Source organism: Macrotis lagotis, chromosome 4, assembly GCF_037893015.1.
Source record: "Macrotis lagotis isolate mMagLag1 chromosome 4, bilby.v1.9.chrom.fasta, whole genome shotgun sequence".
Lineage (NCBI taxonomy): Eukaryota > Metazoa > Chordata > Mammalia > Peramelemorphia > Peramelidae > Macrotis > Macrotis lagotis.
In genome coordinates, this window is record NC_133661.1 from 250,854,058 (window position 1) to 250,873,792 (window position 19,735).

The following is a 19,735-nucleotide window of genomic DNA, read 5'->3' on the forward strand; positions in this document are numbered from 1 at the left end:
CACTTCAATATCAAGTTGTTTTTCTCACTGTATGTACAATATTTACATGGGGGTGTAGGCTATCATCTAACACAAACAGAGACAAAGACGAGGGGGATGACAGGTGGAAAGGTGGGAGAGAAGAACATATTAACCTTTTGATACAGAATAAAACAGTACTCCAGAAAAGACACTCCAAGGTCACTTTTCTTAGGACCTTCTTTTCAGGGAGTATTATCTGGAAGAGAGAGATTGGGGAAAAGAAGAGTTTCTTCTTAGGGAGCTGGGTCCTTCTTGTTATGTTTTACCTATGGCTTGGGAATATTTCAGTTAGAACAGAATTCTATGTTTGTGTGGCATATATGTGTATGGGGGGAGGATGGGTAGGTATGTTTTGGGGATGGTCATGTCAGCATGCCAGACCTGTTGTTAAGGCTAATACTCTATTAGTAGCTGAATAAAAGAGGCATATACCACCAATGTTAGGAGTACCTCAATCATTTTAATAAGTACACTGGCAGGGAAGCCCTATTAATTATCAGAGTCCATCACTTGTGCCTTACTTTTTGGTATTATTGTTATTCAGACTTCTGATTTTATCTGTGTAAGGAATTTTTATGTGGAAACTCCATCTACCATTCCAGATTGGCAATTTAGATCTAAAGTCTTTAAAAATCTTAGAAAATTTCCTGGGGCACCAAGAAGTTGAGACAAACTTGAGCTGGTGGATTACACAGCTAATATTTTTCAGAGGCAGAATTTGAATCTAGGATTTTTCTAACTCCAAAGACATATCTTTGGATTTCTAGTGTCTTACTTTACTACAACATGGTTAAAAAGTATGTGTGTGGATATATACTCCTATGCTCACATGTTTGTGGAATAGTAACCACATACATGTAGACTGTACAAGTGACTGGAGGTCAAGGGAAGAAGACTCAGCTGACACTTGTTTCCTGTCTTACTCTCTTCAGAGATCAATCACTTCCATCCTCTGGTTGTGACTGATGTAGATTTTGTTGAAGCCAACTCCCATAGTCTTATCTGACTCTGGCCTTTAGGGGATAATATAGACCACCCATCCATAAGGTCCACAGCTTCCTTGTCTTCCACTAGGATGGTATAAATGAATGAAGAAAATTCACAAATGTAGTATGGATTTCATGATAAGTGAGTCAAGTCTCCTCAAAAGCAAAGACAACCCCCCCCCCCAAAAGAGATGTTAGGCACCCATGAAGGCCAGGATCTGAATATGCCCCATCAGAGCGGGGAGCCACAGGCACCTGTGAGAAGTGAGGCTGGGAACAGTCACTTCTTCCCCAACCCAGGTGTCAGGACCTCTACTTGAGGACTCCAAATGAATCTAATCAAAGGAGAATGCTAGCACTGGTGCTAAACAGTCAGGTGAGATGATAGGTTATGTGAAAGGGAAGAGTCTCAGATCCTCCAGGCTAGCAATAATGAGCCCCGAAGAACTGATAGAAGGAAATAGAAGGGCATCAGTAGCCAAGGTAGGGGCTGGGGCATGGACAATACATGCTTGTAAAGGGGATTTTGAGTGGTTAAGAGGGCACAGTGGTTAGGAAAGAGGACCACACACATATGGTACCAGTGAGAGGTAGGTTTTGAGTAAGAAACTGTGTATTAGTAATGGGAAAAGCATTAAGTGCGAGCTTCAGATCTTTAAATGATTAGGAAATGAATGGACCTCAGGTGCTCAATGGCAGATCTCTCATGAGAGGGTGGGGATAGAGACAAAAGAAGGAAGACAGTGAGGTGGTCATATGCTATCATGTTGAGGGTATTGGAGTTAGATTTTGGATCTTCTGTCTCTTTTAGAGAAGTAAACCACAACAGGTCTTCAGAAAAAAAGTAGAATGGATCAGAAAAGGGGTTGGAATGGGGATGAGGAAATGGGGAATGTTGGAGGATGCTTTGGAATCAAGACTTCAAAAGAATCAGTAAAGAAGGACTCTGAAGGGATGGGTTATTACATCAGAGTGCAGCTAGAAACTGGGAGGCAAAGAGTTTTAGCAGGAATGGTTTAAGAAGAGTGGGGGAGTCTTTTGAGGGTAGGAGATACAAGGTAGGAGAGAGATAGGTCAATATGGTCCAAAATCTCTGATCAAGATTAAAATAGTAACTGTTCAGTGCCACTTAACAGGGGATACCTAGGGACCTATGGAATGCAGGATGAGGTTGGGAAGCATCTCTGGAAAAGTAACACAGACCAGGCCCCTTTGACCACCCAGAAGCTTGGGCCCTGCCTCTGGAGTACTCCCACCAACAAAACACCAAGAGTCCTGCAGATGCCTCAGCAGGGGGCTGCCCTTGACTTAAACCATCTTCTCATCTGGCTGCAGTGGCTTGGGTCTCTCTGTTTGCCTCTCCTCTTCAGTGGTCACCTCCTCCTCTTCCTCTGCCACCTCCTCTTGCTTCTCTGCTTTCCGGGCCAGGGCTTCCCCCCCAGATATGGTCCCCAGCACTTTGGTGCTGTGTTCCTGAGCTTTGGCCCTGAGGGCGGCAATGCTGTTTTCCCTCAGTTCCTCTTGAGAGATGGTGGCTGCTTGGGGGTCAGGACCCCGTTCTTCCTTCTCGCTCTTGTCAAGCTTGGGCAAGGCCTGACGCTCCACCTCGGGCTTCCTCCCGGTCTCCGCAGCTGCCTCCAGAGACTTTTTGTGCATCCCTAAAAAGAATTGTTGGTATTCGGGTTTAGAAAAGCGCCTGGGCATGGGAAAGCCATCTTGAACTGAAAACAGCAAAGATAAAAGAGAGGCCAGAATTAAAGGATGAGCAGAAAGCCTTGCTTCACACAGAAGTCACCCCAAGGCCTAAGGGCTGTGGGCATTAGGGAAAGGACTGAAGAAATAAAGCTAGAGAAGTGAAACCTAGAGCCAGGGAAAGATCAATGATAATTTCAGGGCACTTGGATGAGAGGACCCAGCCTGAGGTGGTATCTGGAGGTCTATTTATTCAAAGCATCTGTCAGTCAGATATTCAATGAACATTTATTAAATTCTTCCTGTGTACCAGGCATGGGAAGTGGGGTTAAAGCTGGGGATACAAAGAAAAATAAAAATATGGTCCCTGCCCTCAAGTTGCTTTTGTCACAAATTTACCCAGAAAGTAGGGAAGAAAATGAGATTTGTGAAGGGGAAAGAGGTAAGGAAGGCCATTAACCTCTAGAGCAGGACTTCTCAAAGTGGATATGGTTTTTTTTTGTTTGTTTTTAGGTTTTTGCTAGGCAATGGGGTTAAGTGTCTTGCCCAAGGCCACACAGCTAGGCAATTATTAAGTGTATGAGACAGGATTTGAACCCAGGTACTCCTGACTCCAGGGCCAGTTCTTTATCCACTGCACCACCTAGCCGCCCCATGGATATGTTTTTTTTAAAAACATAAATATTAAAAACATTGATAACTGTATTTCAATGTAATTGGTTTCCTTTATAATTACTTCTATTTATTTTATTTATGCATTCAAAAATTTAATTCTTTGAAGGGGTCCACAGGTTTCCCTAGACTTCCAAAGGGGTTCATGACATATAATAGACTCTGGTTAAACCCCTAACCAGAGCTCTGGGGTGCCAGGAGGCAGATCAAATGGACCTATGATTCACCTCAGGCCCCTGGAACTATACCAGCTCATTCATTAGTACTAAATCTTGGGGCAGAAAGATGAGATGGAAAAATCCTAAAGCAGCAGTAGAAACTGTAGCACACCCCTCCCCCATACTCATTGAAGGGGGAAGGCTCCTCATAAGAACCATTGAGTTAATAGATATGAAGGCATAACTTCCCAATAAAAGAGGATGAGGTAGGTAATATTAACTGTAACAGGCTTTTGAAGACACTTGTTATTTGAGCTTTCACATCTAGCAATTTACATTTTCTAGGATTCTGAGCTCTGGACAAAGAGATGCTTTTTCTAAGGGCAGGGCATGGAAATATGGGATCACAGGTCCCCAGTAGAGTCTACAGGGCAGGATTCTGATTTGGGATAGAAATATTTTATTTTCAAGATTTCAGGTTTCTTTTTTAGTCACTCCCTTCTCCTCCCCATCCCTTCATCCCATCTGGTTGGAAGTCATCCATCTATCCAATGCTTTTCTCTTTTTGGAATTAGTACAGGACCTGCAAGGAAGGTCTAGAGCTCTGATTCTCTAGTCTAAGGACAATCACTTTCCTAAAGGGCCCTAGTATCCTGCTAAAGGTGATGGTCTCTTACCAAGTAGCCATGGGGCACAGGACTCCATGATGCCATCCTTGGCAGATTTAAGGATGGACTCTGGCAGTGGAATAGAGTGGCGAACCATAGCTCCATACAAGCCATATTCTGCCATAACACTGCTCCTACCCCAGCACTTCTCCCGTTTCCTCCATTTGGCTCTTCGATTTTGGAACCAGACCTAGGGAGGAAGAAAGCAAAAAGTGGGGTAGTATCATGAATAAAATGCCAAATAGTCACAGAGCTAAAATGTTTTAAGTCCCTAATTAGATACTCATTAGCTATGTGACCATGAGCAACTCACTTAACTCTCTGGGTCTAACTTTCTTGTCTGTAAAATAAGGGATTTTGAATAGATGACCTGGGAGATTCCTTCTTCTTCTAAATTTATGATCCCATGATTAAAGTCATATGTATAAAAGTTGAGGCTCAAAGCCTCTTGTAAACACTAACCCAGACATTTAAAGAAAACGACATGCTTAGGTCCCAACTCTAAGCATCACAGGATTCAGTGTTCCCCAAGGTGATGGTGATATGTTGACTAACCATAAAAGTTATCCAGACTATGTTGTAATCCACAATTTCTTGCTTCTCAATAAGATCTAAACACACACCTCTATCATAAGGAAACTTGGAAAAAGTATTTGGAATCAAAAAACATGATTTTGAATTCTTGCTCTCCAGCTTACTATTTTTGTGATGTTGGACTTTATTCTCTTTGTGCCTCCGTTTCTGCAAAATGAGGATCATAATAGCTATTACCTACCTCACTGGGTTGTGAGGATAAAAATGTTAATAAGTGACAAAATGCATGTAAATGTCAGTTATGATCATCACTGCAGCCTATCCACCTTGCTCCCTCCCAATCTCTGAGCCACAGGTACAGCTGATCTTGCTGCTGAGCAAGGTTAAGTGATCCAAGTAATAAACATCAGACATAGTTTGAACTCTCTTGTCCTCTATTTCCAGATCTATGCACTTTCCACTGAAGTCTAAAGGAAGAAGGAGAAAGTGGATAATTAGAAGAGGAAAACAGTTGCAGGTAAATGATGTCTTAGGACCACCCAAGATTGTTTCTATCCTCATCAAGAGAGAAGAGGGGTTTGGGTTGTGACTTTTTGTAAATCTATCAGGAAACAAATGAACCTGGAGTCAAGATCTGAGATCATGATCCTCCCTCTGATACTTACTGGCTTTGAGACCATTTCTCTGTCTCAATTTCCTACTCTGTAAAATGGAAATAACAATCGCACCTTCTTCCAAGGGTTATGAAGATGAAATAATGTCATATTTGTAAAATGCTTTGCAAGTCTTAATTTAGCTCTATGTAAAGGCTAGTTATTATTACCATTGGCCTGAGAGTAAGCGTAGGTCCCTTCATCCCAATTTACGTGGTCTCTCAATTTTATCTCGCTAAAGAGCTCTCACTCCAGACTTTACATGGGGAAAGAGGTAGGGAGGGGATAATAGCCGATTCATTGAGAAGCCCAGGGGACTCCAGCCTAAGGAGAGATGAGGGATTCTTGGGCTCTAGCATAACTGTAAGACAGAGTTTAGGAGAGAAGAAAGAACCCTGCCCTGCAGTCATGCCGGGAAGAAAGAGGCTTGAGGAGGAGGCGCGTTGCAGAGCCAGAGGAAGACGCCAGTCTCACATCTCCTGGACGCGGGCAAATAAAGACCCTCATCTCTACAGGAAATTGGAAGCTGCATCTCTCCGCTTTGACCCCCGGGGGCAGCGAGTACCGAACCGGAGAAAAAGAAGGGAAAGGATGGGATGAGGATGCGGATGGAGATGGAGACGGGGATTGGGGGGAGGGACAAGAAGAGGGGGTAGAGATCGGCTGGGGAAAATCTATTAGTTTTCTCTCTCTGATTTCCATTCTTCTCCTGTCGCCCCTCTCTTTCTCTCCCGCCCTCCATCCATCCTCCCCTCCCTCTTCTCCCCCTCCCGCTCCACGGCCCCCGCCTCCCTCCCCACTCCAGCCTTTCCCCTGCCCATGGAGGTATCAGCTTTTGATGAAAAATTGCTCCAGCTCTATTCAGGAGGCGGCAAAAGAAGAGTCACCCCCAGGGGCAGCCCTGGGCTGATTGAAAAATAAGTTAATTTCGGTTTGAATCGATGGGCCTCAGGCACTGAAATATCACGGGAAATTAAAGCCGTGGCTCTCCGGGGAGCCCCTCCATTGACCCGCGCTAATTAATGCTGGGGAGTCAGCGCACGCTTCTCCGGGAGCCGAGCTGCCCCCTTCCCGGGGGACCCCCAAACACTTCTCATTTAACTAATTAGAAGGGGAAAATTGGGTGTTAATTTGTTTAGGACTTTTTTCTCTCCCCCCCCCCCCCCGGTAGCGCCCCCGCCCCTCGTCCCTTCCCGAGGAGGTGCGGGCAGGACTGGAGATGAATGCGGGGGGTTCGCTGGCAGATGGATGCCCGGGTCACTCTGCAATCTTCTCCGAGTTGATTGCTTGATTAGGTCGTTAGCACATTAAAAAAAAATGGCTTGCCGTCTGGTGCTGGCGTGATGAGTGGGACGCGGCGGCAGCGCCTGGGTAATTTATCTTTTTATACGGCAAAGAATTTGATTTCCATCTGCAGATATATGGAGGCGCCTTTGACACCTGTTTAACACCCAGGGAGCTGACAGTTTAACTCTTTGCTGTCACCCCAGCGGGGGTAGGGGGTGGTAGAAGGGGGAAGAAAGGCACCCACCCGCCCACCAGGCCCAGACCCCGGGGTATGGGCTTCCTCCCCACCCCCCGGGAATACGGCGCCTAAGTAGAGTGAACCAATAGAGGGCTCTGCCCCACGGAACACCAGGGGGAACACGAGTGGGCTGCTGCCATCATCACGAATCCTCCGTTTCCTGCCAACGCCAGCAGGTGGAGGAGTAAGACCACGGACAACTCTCGGTTTCTGAGCCCCCTGCCCCCTCCCACCCCCCAGCCGGAGGAATGAACGGAAGGATGCTTTTACCTTTTCCCCGGGCTGCGGATGGGGGTAGTGGAGGAAAGAAAATTGCTTCCCCTCCCTGACGCTTCATCCCCCAGCCCAAATTTCTCTGCCCCATAATGCAGAGAACGCCATACTGAAGGTCCCCTGACTTGTTTCCCTGAAGGGCCAAGCTAAGCTTTGCCTGAGATTGTCTTCAGACAGTTCTCGGACTTAAAAAGGAGTGTATAAAATCCTGGCCACGACCTGAGTTTGTGACTACACCCCACTGTATGGTCCATCTCCCCTCAGAGGGAGGGTGCTATTCAGTGTTATTCTGGATCCAGCAGCCGTGGGCCTCCCAGACCAGGTACTCAGACTACCAGTAAAGTTAAACCGCTGGATCCCAGATATTTAACTGGAAAGGATTTAAAACCCATCATTTTACAATTGAGGAAACTGAGACCCAAGGAAGTAAAGTGACTTGATCATCCAAGTGGTAAATATCAGAGATGGTATGAATTCCTCGCTCCCTGAACTCTAAATCCTGGGACTCTTTCCAGTTCCCCTTAGCTGCTACAATTAATTTATTTCTGAGTAAATTAAGCTTCTAAGTCCCTGATATGGTTTCCCTGATTCTACTCTAGCTCCTTCTTGATCTGTGGGGTGGGCTAGAAAACAGTTAAGCACCAAGTTATTAAATAGTTGCTTCCCTCAGTGCCCTCACTTCAGCTTTTTTGTGGACCTCACCTTCCTTTAGGTCTCAAACTCCTCACTTTCTGTTTAATATTTCCACTAGGTGATTTCGCCATAACAGAATATTCAATACTGCTAAAGAGAGAGTGGATTTCTATTTGAAACCCAGAATAGCTTCATACCTATTATCTCTGGTAGTCTTTTGAAAAGTACCAATATGCGAAAGAACTAGATATACATTATAAAAATCCAAATGTTCTACCCACCTAGAACTGGGGACTCTCCCAGGTCTCTCTTTGACCATAATAGCTTGAAAAAAACTATTATATGGTGATCACTTTGGGGATCCATAAATTGATGTCTGGGAATTTGGGGGAAATATATAGCTTTATCTTTAATAATTTCAAACTGAATACTATTTCCTTTAATTATTTTCAAACATTATTCTGAGGAGTATATTAATCAATCCCTGTATTAGATGAAGGACAGGCCATTTCTGGATTTCTTTTCTTTTTTGATTTTTGTAAGGCACTGGGGCTAAGTGACTTGCCCAAGGTCATACAACTAGATAATTATTAAATTTCTGAGGTCACATTTGAACTCAGGTTCTTCCTGACTCCAAGAACAATGCTCTATCCACTGTGCCACCTAGCTGTTCCCATTTCAGGACTTCTAAATAGAAATAGTTAAATGATTCTTCATATCATCTTTCTTTGACTCTTCCCCTATTTCTGTGTGCCGCCCACAGCTTAAGATATTCTATGTTCTTATCTCCTCTCTTCTCCCCCCCCCTTTAAAAACCAATATATGCTAAGATAGGGAGTGAGGCATGATAGAAACCGAACTGGACTGGAAAACAGAAAACCTGGGTTTGAATCACAACTCTGACACTTCCTGTGTGATTGTGGGCAAATAATTTCACTTTTCTGAGTCTCCTCATCCTCACATGTAAAACAATAATAGTTGTACTGGGAAGTAGCTTAAATTTAGTGGATGCTAAATTTGGAGTAAGGATTATCTGGGTTCAAATTCTGCTTTTGGTCACAAGTTCTAACTCTGTGTCTAGGTGTCACCCCTGAGCCTCACACAACTCTCTAAGACTATAAGTGATAGACTGGCTATGATCTGCTTCAGTGAAAGGAATTCCCATATCAAGAAAATCACAGGTCTTTGACTTTGACTTAATACATACATTATCTATCTCATTGGGTTAGAAGGAAGAAAGCACTTTGAAAAAAAGTAAAGTGTTATGCAAATAAGGGCTACTAAGAGTGACTTAGTATTTGAGAATTTTTGTGAGGGGAACTCCCACTTCTGAGCCCCTCAAATTACACCAGATAAGCAACAAGATGGGAAGAATTTTGGTAGAGAAAAGAACACTAGTTCTAGAATCAGCTAGACCTGAGTTCATAGCTCATCTCTGATCCTTACTACCTCTATGACCTTGGACAAGCCCTTCCAGGCCTTAGCTTCTTTTTTGATAATTAGGAGGTTGGGCTAGATGGCTTTGGATGTTCCTTCTAGCTCAAAATCAATATGTATTGTGAATCCTATGATGAATATTTCTTATTCACTGCATCAGCTAGTTAAAAAAAAGAGTAGATTCCTCTTCATGAACCCAGTGTTAGCTAAAAGCACATTTCCATCATAGTGGCTAGGGAAGGTGGGTTGTCTCTGTTCTCAAGCTGCAGAGTGAGACTTGACACTCCTCTCTCTGAAGCCTCTTTTTTATGTCTGACTTATTACACTCAGCTGTGCCCCAGGACAGACCTAATCACCTGACAAGCTGGGAGCTGACAGTGGACTTTAGAAGGGGAAAAAATAACTATATATATATATATATATATATGTGTGTGTGTGTGTGTGTGTGTGTGTGTGTGTGTGTGTATTTAAATGTAATTTATTATTATATACTATTACACTTATATTAAAGTTTGCAAAGATCATGCTATTATTTCCATTTCGTTGTTTTTGTTGTGTTCAGTTTTCTCAGTCATGTCTGACTCTGACCATCTGGGGTTTTCTTGGCAGACTTACTGGAATGGTTTGCTATTTCCTTCTGCAGCTCATTTTTACAGATGAGGAAATTGAGGCAAATAGGGTGAAGTGACTTGCTTAGAGTCTCACAGCTAGTCTGAGGCTGCATTTGAACTCAGATATTCCTGACTCTAGGCCTGGTGTTCCATTCACTTCACCACTAAGCTTGCCCCTATCCTCATTTTACAGATGTTCAGATGAATAAACTGAGGTAGATAGAGGAAGTGACCTATTGAGAGGCTAGTAGTCTATCTAATTATGTCTCCTGGAATAGAATAGTGAGAGAACCCTTCTCATGGGGATCCATCTACCTCTTTGTTCTGTTCCCCCTGGACTGTAGGTGAATTGATTTGGTGACAACTGAGGTAGATTTGGATGAATGTGGATGTCTATCCTGTATAACTCAGTTGGCAGTTCTTCCCTAACCCTTTTTCTTCCCCGTCATCTTATTCCAGTTTTCCATCCTAGTTTGTATATTTTCTAGGGAGGCAGCAGAAGCATCTCAGTTTTTCCCCTGTGCTCTAGAGACAAAGATGGTGAGAGAGAACAACTACCCAAATCAATGCTCAAAGCTGTTCTGAAACTCAAATGAGTTACTACCACTCCTAGGTAAAATCGGGTCCTCTGTCTTCCTGGATCAATGTTGTTTTTATAATAGGGGTAAAGACTCAGAATTTCCTAAGGGCCTGAAAATTCTGGCTTTAGGAGAAGCCTTGGTAATGCGTATGGAAAACATTTAGATCTGAGTTATCCTCTTGGGCCACATAACTTTAGACAGAATAATACGAGGCCTTCAGGGCAAGATTCTATTTTGCCCAGAGATGCTTTCCTGAGGAACTCAGTGTAAGCTGAAACTTCAACCTGAGAACCATCCAGAGCCCTATAAACCCTGTGAAAAAGAGAGCTTGTGCCATATCTTTCTTTGTATCCTAATGACTAGCACAGTGACTTGCATGGAAAAAGAGCTTAATAAATGATTGCTCAAATGAATGGATTTGGCTGGTGATTCCAAGTTCTTGATTGGGGCCAACTGATGCTTAGACACAAGGAAGAAATCTAGGTGACCCAAATGGTGTCCTTTTGGTCAAACAGAGAGGATAAGGAGCAGAGGACTTAGAGGGGAGTTGCCAAGGGAGCAGATATCTACTTTTTAAATGTTTTTAACCATAGAATGACTTCTAGAAACTGTGTGTGTGTATGACTGTATACAAAGGGTGTTTTCCACTTCTCAACCCCTGCTCTCTTCCTCTGGACTAGGAAAGGGGTGATACAGTTTGGGCACCCTGGGAGTAACAATCAAATGTTATTAGAAGGATCATATGATGGATTGACTAGAGACAGTGGTGGGAGAGCCCTTTCTCCTCCAACATACTACCTGTGATTAAAGTCTTCTCCTCAAGGGACCCTGTATGAGCACATCAGATTCTAGTAGGGAATTTCAAACATTCCAATTTCTAACTGAATTTTTATAAATTATGAGCCTAAGCATAAGCATGCCCATGTATGATGTGCCTAACACATGCCCACAAGACCCTGTGCACACCCCAAATTGAGAATTTTTCTTCCAAGTTCCCAGAAAAAGAGAACCTATAAAGTTTTAATTTAATTTTCCCCCCAAAACAATTGGAGTTAAAGGACTTACCTATGGTCACACAGCTAATTAGAATCTGAGACAGGATTTGAACTCAGGTCCTCTGACTCCAGGGCTAGTGCTCAATCCCCTGTGCCAACTAGCTGAAATACAACTATAATTCAACTTTTTCTTCTTCTCTAAACCTATATCTCATGCTTTTCCATCTTCACATTTTTACACAGACTGATTCTTTCCCATTTCTTCCTGGTGACAGCCTTCTTCAATGCCCAGTTGCCACCTCTCCCCATGCTTCCTTTCTTGCTAAGGATTCAGGATCAGTTCTAGATATAGAACTCAGGTGTCTACATTACCCATTCCCTAGTGGAGAGGTCACCTAGACATCAGACACAGTTTTTCTAAGTGTAAAGACATATATCAGGCACTCATCACATCTGGGGTTTCAGTTCATGTATTATAACCCTATCTGGTAAAGGGGAGGCATGAAAAATTAAAAAAGGAAGAAAGGAAGGAAGAAAGGAAGGAAAGGAAAGGAAAGGAAAGGAAAGGAAAGGAAAGGAAAGGAAAGGAAAGGAAAGGAAAGGAAAGGAAAGGAAAGGAAAGGAAAGGAAAGGAAAGGAAAGGAAAGGAAAGGAAAGGAAAGGAAAGGAAAAAAGAGAGGGAAGGAATGAAGAAGGAAGGTGGAAAAAGGGAGGGAGGAAGGAAGGAAGGAAGGAAAGAAAGAAAGAAGGAAGGGAGAGAGGAAGGAAAGGAGAGGGGGGAAAGGAAGGGAAGAAGAAAAGGAGAGAGGGAGGGAGTAAAGAAGGAAGAAAGGAAAAGGAAAAAGGGAGGGAGGAAGAAAAGTTTACAAAAATTACTTTATTTGAGCCTTACAATCACCTTGGGAGGTTCAGATAACCGCACTATTTCTACCTAGTATGATGGAATGTAAAGTGCCTGGCACTCGGAATCAGGAGATTTGGGTCTTAATCTCAGCTATGACATTAAAAAAGGTCTGTGCTCTTTGGCAAGATACTTAACTCCTAAACCACAGTTTACCCATCTATAAAATGGGAATAATATTATTTGCACCATCAATCTCACAGACTTGTCATAACAAAAACTCTCAAGTTTTAAGGAGTAATGTCAGTGAAAGTTATTTTCACTCAAATGTAGTTAATTTTTCATGATCTCAGGTGAGAAATCTCACTTCAGTCTCCAAATCCCACTAGCCCATCACAGAGGTATATCCTCAGCCACAGAAAAAGCTATGCAGACTTCCATTAGAAGACACAGTAGGTTCTCTCTCTCTCTCTCTCTCTCTCTCTCTCTCTCTCTCTCTCTCTCTCTCTCTCTCTCTCTCTCTCTCCCCCCGCCCTGGTTTCTCTCTTTGCCTCTGTCTTTGCCTCTGTCTCTCCTCTCTCTCTCCTCTGTTTCTCTCCCTTTCTCCCTCAGTCTCTCCCCTCTTCTCTCTCCCTCTTTGTTGATATCCATCTCTGTCTTTCTATATATTTTGCTTTTTTTTCTTTCATTGAAAAATCAAGTACCTTTCATTGTATAGATTTGACGTGACCACTACTGGCTATCCTTTCATGGCCTGGCCTGACCTTGGAAATACTGGGCATTATCAGCCCAGTATCAATCACCACATGCAGTGCTTTGTGTCTCCAAGTCTCATCTTGATGATATCTATCATTAGTTGATGGGTCTCAACAATTTTCCCAAGAATGACTTTGGAAGCCTTACTGGAATTTCTTTCTTTAAGGAAAAGTCACTAAACAAAGATGGTTTTATAAGTCATCTGAAGCTGACATTCCTTTTGGAAACATTTCCTCCTGCTTCACTACAGTCTCTTGATCACAGCCCAAAGCTAGATAGTCTTGGACCCTCAATAAGACAAGATGTTAGCAGCCATTTTGCCTTTGCATTAGACAGACTCCCTCACTCTCGGATTTTTCTCTCCTCAGGCAGGAAGCTGATTAATTTAACCTCATTGTTGGGATGATTTAGTATCCTGACACACCAAACCCCACTCAGCACTTCTAACACCATATTTTTCAGCATCGTAGTTTTCAGACCTGGATCCTTTATAGTAGTGGGCTCCAGTGGCCACCAGGTGGTACCTTAGTACACTCAAGTTTCTTATTGTACTCATGTTCTGGTGAATCACAGGGAAGGACAGGACTTTACAATTCATCTGCTCTCTCCCCTACTCAAATCAAGCCCCCTTTCCTTCATATAATTCTCTCTGACAGACATATATCGCATCCCCTTCGGAGAATGAAAATTCCTTAAGGTCAAGGACTACCTTTGGATCTTCAAGGAATACAAAGGCTGACCCAGTAGGCTCTTAGTATATGGTTGCTGAATTGATAAAGTGGAATAGAAGGTTGTCTTTAGCCCCAAGTAGACAAAGAACAAAGGTTCAAGTCTGGTTTCTGACATATAATGACTGAGTAGCTTAATATCCCAGTACCAAAGGCAACTCTCTTGACTATGTCATACATGAGTTGCTGGTGAGACCCAAATGTTTTTCATTCATCTTTCTATTACTTTTCTCCCCATAAAGGCTAGGAATATTTAAAAGACAAATTTATTTATAGAATCAAAGGAAGACCACCAGATTCAAAAGTACTAGAAAAATCAGGGACCCAAAGGAGAAAACTAGCTAAATAAAATATAATAATAAAATTATTATTATTATTATTATTATTATCATCTCTTTATTTTTCAACAAATTGAAGATTATTTTAACTGTCACAAAGGAAATTCATTTTCCATCCCCTATACCTTATATCAGACACGATCTCCCAGGATTACAGATCCCGGGCTTTTTTTTTTTTTAGGAGAGAAAAGAACTTGGAAATATGATTGTGGCTGACACGGGGCCCCAAGGATTTCTGTTATCTGAATAAGATTTTGTATTTGACTCTCCCATCCCAACCCCAGACCTAAAGATATGGAAAAGTATAAAGGGCTTCTTTCCCCCCAGCATACTCAAAAAAGACAACATAGAAGAGCAAGAAGAACCAGTGTTAATAGGGATACAATTGGCTTCTTTGTGATCCTTAACACTTTATAGCCACATCACAATTAGGGAACTGTGTAGCAAAGACTTGGGCCTTAGATATAAGTATACTTTGGCCTTCTAGCCTTCAAGAGACTAAGATCCAAGCTGTCCAACTAAGGTTTCAGCCAGTTTCCCCACTCTCACTCAGAGACAAATTCTGGAAGGAGGTTCTGCCACCATCACAATCAGAGAGTACTCTGATTACCCTCTATTCAGGGTTATTGTTAGTCTTAACAGTGACAGCTCTTTCTATGAGGTATATAAAAAGGAGATGAAGCAAGATGAGAACCATAAAAGGTTGGACATGAACTGCATAGCTAATCACAGCATTTTCTTCTGATAAAGGTCAGAGACTTTTAGAACTGGCTGGCACCTAACAGATCATATAAGTCAACCCTTTCATTTATGACTGAGACCTTATGTTAAGTGACTTGTCCCAGTTCTTATAGCTGTTTAGTGGCAGGGCAAGGATTTAAGACTAGGTCTCCTAATGTGCAATCTAGTGATATCACAATACTTACTCACTCTGAAGGTCATTCCCCTCCCCCCTAAAATTCCCCCGGCCTCATACACAAACTCTCATACACACAATCTCTAAATATGAATAGGTTTAGAAATGCCTCTCTTTCACTTTGCATAATTCTTTTATTTGAGTCTCTTGAGGGCTAGAAGGCCAGAGTATACTCATATCTTTGTCTTCATTCAACAAAAAGTAAGTAACTAAGAAAAGATTTGGCCTTTCTTTAAACAATCCCTTTCTCTGAACTTAACTTAGAGTTAAAACTAAGCTTGGTTTCAAACCTTGGAAACTTTTAGGACTGGAAATATCCCCTATTTTTTAGTCATTGCAGAACTTTCTTGGGACACTTTGTAGAAATAGGGCTTGGCTAAGGCTCAGATGGCTTAATGGTCAGCATTTACATAACATTTTACATATATGATCTCATTTGAGCCTCTCAACAATCCTGGGAAGGAGGCACTATCATTAGATCAGTTTTACAGAGGAGGAAAGGGAGGCTGAAAGAGGTTAAATGCCTTGCCCAGAAACACTCAGATAGTAAGTATCTGAGGAAGAACTTGAACTCAGGTCTTTCTGACTATGGGTCCAATGCCCAATCCACTGTGCCACTACAAAGGAAAAAGTAGTAAGACATTGACTTTCATGTAAAATAAATGAAATGATAGCAGGAAAAAAACACTAGAGCTGGAGTCAAAAGGTCAAGGTTCAAATCTCATTTCTGCTGAAGTGGATAAACCTGTGAGACCTTGAGTAACTTTCCCTGTACTTCCATTTCTTCAATTATAAAATGGGGGGGGGGTGTCTTTCAAGGTTCCTTCCAAACTCTAACTTTATAGATAAATCCTATTATACCCTTAGACCTACACATCACTGGCCCCTTATCCAGTCTCCTTCCCACCATTTCCCCTTCATTCAGATTTAATAGCCAGATGAGGAAGACAGTAATGATCATACCTACAGGCTCCCAAGAGCCCCTTCTAGGAGGTTCTGGAACCCTCTGCTTGCCCCAGAAAGGAGTCTATTGCCCTCTCAAGGTCTCCCTACTCTGTTTTGGCTGGTGGCAGAAGTCCTTTCTGAAGCTATAATACACTCTGGCATGGTATGATTCCACTGCTCTTTAGAGCATTATTGTTCAGTCCATGCCCCCCAAACCCCATTTGGGGTTTTCTTGGCAAAAATACTTGAGTGATTTGACATTTCCTTTTCCAGTTCATTTTACAGATGAGGAAACTGAGGCCAAAAGAGTTAAGTGATTGGTCCAAGGTCACACAGCTACTAAGTCCCTGAAGTCAAGTTTGAATTTGGGCCCTCCTGAAACCAGCTCAGTACTCTATCCACTGCACTATCCTAGCTTCCCATCCATCAGAGTGTAAGGAATGAGAGATCAGTCTATCTAATCTCAGCTTCTTAATGCAGGGTGTACACAATGGCCAGAGCTGGATTTGATAATTATTTATCAGGCTGTCGGGAGCCTTAAGCCATTTTATCCAGGGCTGCTGCCAATACTATTTCCCTAGTCATCCCTCCACACTAATAATGAGTTACCACTGATCTCTGATTAGAGGAGCAGTCGTTCAAGGACTCTGGAATGTCATGAAGATTACTCTGGCAGGATCTGTAGGTCTTGAGATTCACTCTATTGCGGGGATATATCTTTTAACCACAATCTATCTCTGTTGCCCTTTAACAAATGGTTTCCCCCCACCCTCCTAATAGACTGAATTAAATAGTAGGGGATCTACTGTTCAAGCCCTTTTTTTCAGTTATGATAGAAAGCAGGACAGCAGAACCCCATTACCTCCCTTTCTCCTTAATCCCTCTGGCACCCCTCACATCCTGACTTCTGGTCTCTCAGCCTCCATCTAACCCTCATTTCAAATCCCATTCTTCTCATTTAAAAATCCCTTTCTCATATTCCCCTTCTATGCCAGCAATTTTTTTTAGGTGTTTTTTTTTTTTGCTAGGCAAACGGGGTTAAGTGGCTTGCCCAAGGCCACACAGCTAGGTAATTATTAAGTGTCTGAGGCCGGATTTGAACCCAAGTACTCCTGATTCCAGGGCCGGTGCTTTATCCACTACGCCACCTAGCCACCCCTTATGCCAACAATTTTCTATAAAAATCTCCAAAGCTCTTTAAAACCTTGTGTTAATCTTTATAATGTCCTGGAGAATTGGAATGGGTGTCACATGATTTTTCCTCTTGAAACTCTAAAAAAACTGAATGAGTTCTTGAAGCCCCTATTATCCTGCTTCTGGGTCCCACCACTCATTTAAGAACTGGATTTTCCCACGTTCAGCTATCTCAGAGAGTCATGATATGTATATGTCTGTTGGGTTCTTGTTGAACCCTATGTAAAAATATTCTCAGATTTGTGAGCATCTTGGGGAAATGGAAAATGAAATTTGAATAATAGAATTTATAGAATTTTTAAGGTTTGTAGAATACTTTACAACCATATCATTTGATCCATGTACTCATTTTTTTTCAGATGAAGACACAGACAGGGAGGTTAGCTGACATTCTCAGAGACACAGAGAAAATAAGGTCTGAGGCTGAATTTGAACTGTCTCCTTAACTCCAGGCCTAGTACTCTATCCATTGTACTACCTAGCTGCACTTTTAGTATGTCTTTTAATTCTAGGTGAGGAGAGGGTCATTTTTATATTCAGGAACTCAAACCCCATATTAGTGTGGGTCTGGGCACTGCTACCACCAATGCTATGGCCATAAAATAGGGTACTCACACTTCACAGGACAGAGTCTCCTCCACCCTGATCATGATGCCTGAAGTTTAACAGGACATTCTCTTTCCATCTCCAATGAGTTCAATATCTGTCTCACAGTCTTTTTCTCTTCCCCAACTCCTGTCTTCATAGTAGGGGACTTTAACATACATGCTGATACTCCCTTCAACACCCCAACTTACCTATTCTTCAATATACTCTTTTCCCATAATTTATTCCTCTATCTTACCACAGCTACACACAAAGATGGTCCTAATCCTGTGAGTGATGTTCATGGCCTCTCAAATTCTTTATCTAATTATCATGAGTTACCATTTCTCTCTCTCTCTCTCTCTCTCTCTCTCTCTCTGCCTTGCCTTACAACTCCAACCCCTGCTCTTCATCATCTCATTAGTTCTTTCACAGACCATCACCCTGCACTGGCTACTTTCTCTTCCTTACCCCATTCTGACCCTTTGGTGAATCATTTCAATTCTACACTGTCCTCTTTTCTTGATCCCTTTCCCCCCTTATCCCACCGAAGGTCTTATCCTTTCAAACGCCAACAATTTTGGATTACTCCTGACACCCTTAGCAACTGCTGAATAAAACTGGAGAAAAATTACAAAACCATGTTGATGGCTCACTACAAGTTTAATGTTAAAGGATACCAACTGGGTCCTCACTTCATCAAGCCACCATCTCACTCACCACAGCTTTTCCAAGCATTTGTATCCCTCCTCAAATTTCCCATATCTCCTCTGTCCCTACCCTTTCAGTTGAGATCCTTGCCTCGTTTCACTGAAAACATTGAGGCCATTTGCAGAAATCTACATCACTGATACTTTCTGCCAACATCCTTTTGTCACTCACTTCACATGAAGAAATGGCCTCTCCGTTTGTCAAGGTAAGCCCATAAATGTGCATATGTGATCCTATTCTATCCCATCTTCTCTAGCAGATTGCTCCTTTCTATCATTCCTTCTCTTTGACTTATCTTCAATCTTTCCAAGTCTTCTGGTTGCTTCCCTACTATCTACAAATATCCCCAGTGTTTCTCCCATCCTCAAAAGACAATCTGAACTTCAATCTTTAATTACCTTTTAAAATATCTTGAACTGTATGTCTCAAAGACATCAAGCTCAGCACATCCAAATTAAACTCATTATCATTTCCTTTCCTCAATCTTCCTCTTCTTCCTAACTTCCCTATTACCATCTAGGAGTACCACCATCCTCCCATATAGCCCTGGTTACAACCTAGGTCTCATCTTTGAATCCTTTCTCTTTGTCCCTACCTCCCTCCCTATATCTAACCAGTAGTCAAGACTTGTTCCTTCTATTCTTTCCTTACACCTCCACCTCCCTGGTGTAGTACCTAACTTCTTCATGTCTGAACTATTGCAATAATGTTTTAAGCAGTCCCTCTGCCTCTTCTCTCCCTGCACCAATAAATCCTCCCCTCAATTGTGAGATTGATATTCCTTAAGGCAGATCTGACCATATCACTCCCACTTATCCAATAAATACCAGTGGCTCTTTATGATCTCTAGGATAAATAGAATATTCTATAGTTGACTCTTAAAGCCCTTCTCAATCTGGTTTCTTCCAGCTTTCCAGTTTTCTTACAGCTGCCCCCTTTTATGATCCTCAGAATTAGGATTAGTCCTGGTCCTTAGTATGGAATGTCTTATTTCCAGTGAGTACTTAATGAATGTTAACTGAATTGAATTGATCACAAGGGTTATTTTTCAGACTACTTCATTTCCCTGAAGCTGCTACAGCCAAGGAGTGTTGGTAAACGCTGAGAGTAATCCACAGTAACAGGATCTCCTTGCTGTGCCTTGAACAAGATACTCCATCTTTGAGAATTTTCACTGGTTATTCCCCATACCTAAAATTTTCTCTTCTCAGCTCTACCTCCTGGCTTCCCTGGTTTCCTTCAAGTTTCAGATTAAATCTCAACTTCTACAAGGCTCACCTTC

The 19,735-nt window shown here is 42.3% G+C and overlaps 1 protein-coding gene and 1 long non-coding RNA gene across 2 annotated transcripts in view; one reads left to right on the plus strand and one right to left on the minus strand.

The window, feature by feature from the left end:
- Nucleotides 1-444: 444 nt before the first annotated feature.
- Nucleotides 445-19,735, minus strand: part of VSX2 (visual system homeobox 2) — a 29,847-nt gene continuing 10,556 nt past the window's right edge. Inside the window, exons 4-5 of the mRNA XM_074232066.1 lie at nt 4,207-4,387; nt 445-2,665 (exon numbers count right to left, since the gene is read on the minus strand). Of these exons, the coding sequence (XP_074088167.1) occupies nt 2,316-2,665; nt 4,207-4,387 (531 nt within the window). The 3' untranslated portion in view covers nt 445-2,315. The remainder of the gene's footprint in view (nt 2,666-4,206; nt 4,388-19,735) is intronic.
- LOC141520368 (uncharacterized) lies at nt 5,030-5,351 on the plus strand. Its single transcript, XR_012477600.1, has 2 exons — nt 5,030-5,086; nt 5,176-5,351. It is a non-coding gene; the product is annotated as an uncharacterized LOC141520368 (long non-coding RNA).